Below are 4,219 nucleotides of genomic sequence, written 5' to 3' on the forward strand. Positions count from 1 at the left end.
CCCTAAAGGATCATACCAACTTGTGAAAAATGGGCATCCGATGTCCCCTTTAATGGACTTTGGTAGTATATCGCTATTGTCTGAATTGTTTCATAGTTTTGCCCAAGATGAGAATAAGTGCTACTGCTCCAGTTTTATAGAGCCGAGAATGAACTGCCTGGGAATTCAAATGTTTAGCTTTTTGTACAAGTTAAGCTTTATGGTATCTGTAACATGCTACTGAATGCCACCAGAATGAATCGTGACTTTCCTTTAGCTTGTAAAAAGAACAGTACAGTTAGAACAGTCAGAAGCTGTCCATAGAGCTTAAACATAAAAGAGAGCTTAAGCATAAAACTTTTTTGAATACTGAATATTCCTTTGATTTCAGTGCTAGATGCAACTTAAGTTAAGGACTTAAATCCTGTAATAAGTATTATTTTACGGTATAGCTTACCCAGAAATGAAAATTCTCAAAATTAAATCATTTTGATACCAAATCTTTTACTCACTCTTGTGATGTTCCAAACCTGCATTTCTTTCCTCTGTGAAACACAAAAGAAGATATTTTAAAGAATGCTGGTAACCAGTCTGTAAACCGTTTGGTCGACCATTGACAAAAAATTCTAAACATTTCTCAAAATATCTTCACAGGGCTCTATGGTGAGTAAATGACAGAATTGTCATTTTGGGGTAAACTATCTCTTTAAATGAAAGTAAATTTTTTTACAGAATCGTTTCACAGTTCAGCCAAAGACCATAAGTGCAATTGCTCCACTTGTACAAAATGGCAAAAAGGATCTATAATCCAACTTCTTGGCAATTAATTTAAGAACACTTAACAACATCTATGCATATTCCAATAGCTGCATGTTTTAAAATGAAAGAGAACTTTCTTCTCTGTTACAGTTTCCTCTTTCTCTCCTTCTAATGAGGCTGGCTAACATAGGCAGGGAAATGTATATTCATCCCTAAATATGTAGCACCACTGTTAAATATACACAACAGCACCTTAAAAAAAAAACAAAAAAGTCCCAAGTAAATGATTTCGATATTTGCTACATACTTTTTCTTCTTGCTGAAACAGTGCATTTTCAATGAGAGAAAGTTTGTGAACAAACTACAAGCTTTAAGTGGCATAAAATCCAACCTGTACGGCACAGGTTTTGTTTTAACATCATCCTGCATTTAGATAACTACATTCATTTTCCTGAACAGTAGTGTTGTCACGGTCACGGTGTGTGGAGGCAGGCAGGATGACAAGGACGACAAGGATTCAAATAAGGATGTTTAATGTAGAGACAACAAGGCAGATACGGGTAGATGAGACACACACTCAGGGTAACATTCACAATAACCGACAAACTAGACTACAGGAGGCAGGAACTAATATAGGGCGGATAACGAGGGGCAGACAGGTGAGCACAATCAAGGTAATTAACTAATAATGAGGACAGGAACAACCAAATAAGGACACAGGGGCGTTACATTACTCCCCCCTCCCGGAAGGTGCGTCCTCGCACCGTAGAAACAGAGGGAGGGGCGGAGGGGGACTAGGAGGAGGACAAAGCAGAGGATGCGAGATGGGCGGAGGGGAGGAGGAGGACAAAGCAGTGGATGTGAGATGGTGACAGGGGAGGGCAATGGGCTGGCAGGCAGAGCAGACAGGTAGAGGTTCCGGCGGAGGACGGACTTCCAGAAGGAGGACGGCTAACAGAGTCCAGGGAGGTGACGATGGAGGGAGGAGCCAGGGAGACGACAGGGTGTTAGTTAGAAAACAGCAAGCATGTAACATTACTAACTATAGCTTCACTTCATGTTAGCAACTTGTAATGACAGCTGTATCTATTTGAATTAAAGGGCAGCTTCACCATGTGTTCATTCTACAGCCAATCTTATCATTAAAATATTTCACAGATGGACTATAATCACATTCAAGTATCAAATAACTAATCTGCCATCTGTAGTTGGACATCGCTGTTGTTTATTGGGCTTTTGTAGAACTCATATTTACATACAGTGCTGTCCAAAAGTCTGTTTCTAGTGAAAATTTAACATGAATATCAACATTTCTTAGTATTTGGCAACCTGGAATGATTTTGCATGTAAAAACAAACATACAGGCAGACTGGAGCAGTCAGGTTCTTGTAATCATGAAAACTCAATGAATCAGTGAGTATGGTTACTAAATCAACATCTGACTCACCTACTCAACTGTAAGTTATCATGACTTTAAATCTTGTTCATTGTTAGAAATGTCTTTACTGTCACTTTTCATCAATTTAATGAATCCTTGTAAAAAAAACAAAAAAACAAGTATGTGCTATATTAATAATAATAATAAAAATAAAAATAAACACTCATCCAAATGGTACCGTATTGTAATTACCAGAAAAAAAAAAAAGATTTTCAATCTGGTTTCAGACTTTGGACCCCATTGTATAATTATTAATATATTCAACATATTTCAGTAATATCTGAAATAGTGTTATTTGCATGTACATTCATTGCTAAGCTCCACTTCGGTCCCTAAACCTCGTACCCATCTGACCTCCTCTGCTGGGACCAGCTGTCGTAACCCAGTCTTCCAGAAGAACTTTTAGACAGTCCCCATCCAGACCGACTAAGTAACTGCTGCTCTTCATCCTGCTCAAGATGGTCTCCTGAAGAGCTGATGTCAAAGAACAGCAAAATAAGACAATTATTATCATCCAACGCACATATGAACCAAGTGTGTTTAATAAGAAGGGTAATCATTATTTATGGCAGGGCAACATGATCTACTACTGTCTTGATAGGATCTCATGAATTACTTAGAGGGGACATCCTTCTACTACAGGCCAAACGAGTGCCTTGAGTCAAATAAGGACATGATTTATATAGAAATGCTCTGAAAATGTTCCGCTGGTTGTTAAGTGTAGGAAACTAGAGGTTAAATGGTTACATGAATTACTCATTACTGGAGTAATGTGACATTCCTTCTTAAAGTAAAATCAATAATGCAATACCTGCTTTGTGTTATTCTATGTGGACCGGGCTCTGATGGCAGAGGCACCTGAAATAATGACAAATTAGAGAAATGCAGAGGACTGACATATTTCTGAAATAGAAGTTCATTATTGCAATGCTGGAAAATCACACAAGTGGGTCATATCAGGTGATTCATTATTGAATTTCCTTTTTTTTTTTTACATCAGTACATGGGTCAATGACTTGACACTCTTCCTTGTTTAAAAATACACTGAAAATGCAATTCATATAAAAATGCATATGAAAATACTTTTTCAATTTCTGAAATATAAGTCATTCTATTATTTTTGGAGGACTTAAAGTGAAAAATGGTGGTGTAACTGTTTGAAAAGAAAAAAAAAAGGCAAAAAAAGGGCGTTTTTGCCATGAAAAAAGGGCAAAAATTCTTTAAATATAGGCATGGTCTTTGTTTTATTATTACTTTAAATGTTTAATTATTATAAAATGTCATGAAGCTTTTTTTTTTAAATATCAGATTTGACCTTTTTATGAAAATGCATTTTGTTTAGGTCAAATGGAGTAGCCTAAAGAAAACTTAATATGCAAGAGTCCAAAATGAATTACATTTTAAAAAACAAACTAAATAAATAAATAAATTGGGGAAAAATTATTGTTTCAAAACCATAAAAAAAAAAAATGTATAAAGGCATGATACACTTTTATTTTTATGGAAATTTTGGTGACATACAGAGTGAGCCGTGCAATAATGCCTGTGGGGGGCGCTCTGATAATATTCCAGGAGTCTCTCGGCCAGGAAAATCCTCCGCAAGAGGCTCTCAATGAACCGACGCAAACGAACCTTCCCACACATCTCATGCTGCGCCGCTGCTTCCAGAAACTTCTGGATGGTAATAACTTCCCTGCAATATAGTAAAAGGTAGTTATCAGAGATATTTATGAGATATTTTTATTTTTATTTTCCCCTTAACATGTTTCATGTCATGTTTCCTTCTGTTTCTTGTTACCTTTAAAGGGGTCATATGATGCTGCTAAAAAGAACATTATTTTGTGTATTTGGTGTAATGAAATGTGTTTATGCGGTTTAAAGTTTAAAAAAAACATTATTTTCCACATACTGTACATTATTGTTTCTCCTCTATGCCCCGCCTTTTTGAAACGCCTCGATTTTTACAAAGCTCATCGGTCTAAAAAAGCGAGGTGTGCTGAGATTGACCAGCTATCCAGTGAGTTGTGATTGGCCGAATACCTC

At 36.6% G+C, this 4,219-nt stretch overlaps 1 protein-coding gene across 2 annotated transcripts in view; it reads right to left on the reverse strand.

Annotated features, from left to right (window-relative positions):
* Positions 1–2,419: 2,419 nt before the first annotated feature.
* Positions 2,420–4,219, reverse strand: part of znf365 (zinc finger protein 365) — a 12,007-nt gene continuing 10,207 nt past the window's right edge. For both annotated transcript variants that reach the window (XM_016526771.1, XM_016526779.1), the window contains exons 3-5: positions 3,698–3,869; positions 2,988–3,034; positions 2,420–2,650 (exon numbers count right to left, since the gene is read on the reverse strand). In XM_016526771.1, the coding sequence (XP_016382257.1) occupies positions 2,509–2,650; positions 2,988–3,034; positions 3,698–3,869 (361 nt within the window). In that variant the 3' untranslated portion in view covers positions 2,420–2,508. The remainder of the gene's footprint in view (positions 2,651–2,987; positions 3,035–3,697; positions 3,870–4,219) is intronic.

This window comes from Sinocyclocheilus rhinocerous, unplaced genomic scaffold (assembly GCF_001515625.1).
Source record: "Sinocyclocheilus rhinocerous isolate Xijiao unplaced genomic scaffold, SAMN03320098_v1.1 scaffold343, whole genome shotgun sequence".
Taxonomy (NCBI): Eukaryota; Metazoa; Chordata; class Actinopteri; order Cypriniformes; family Cyprinidae; genus Sinocyclocheilus; species Sinocyclocheilus rhinocerous.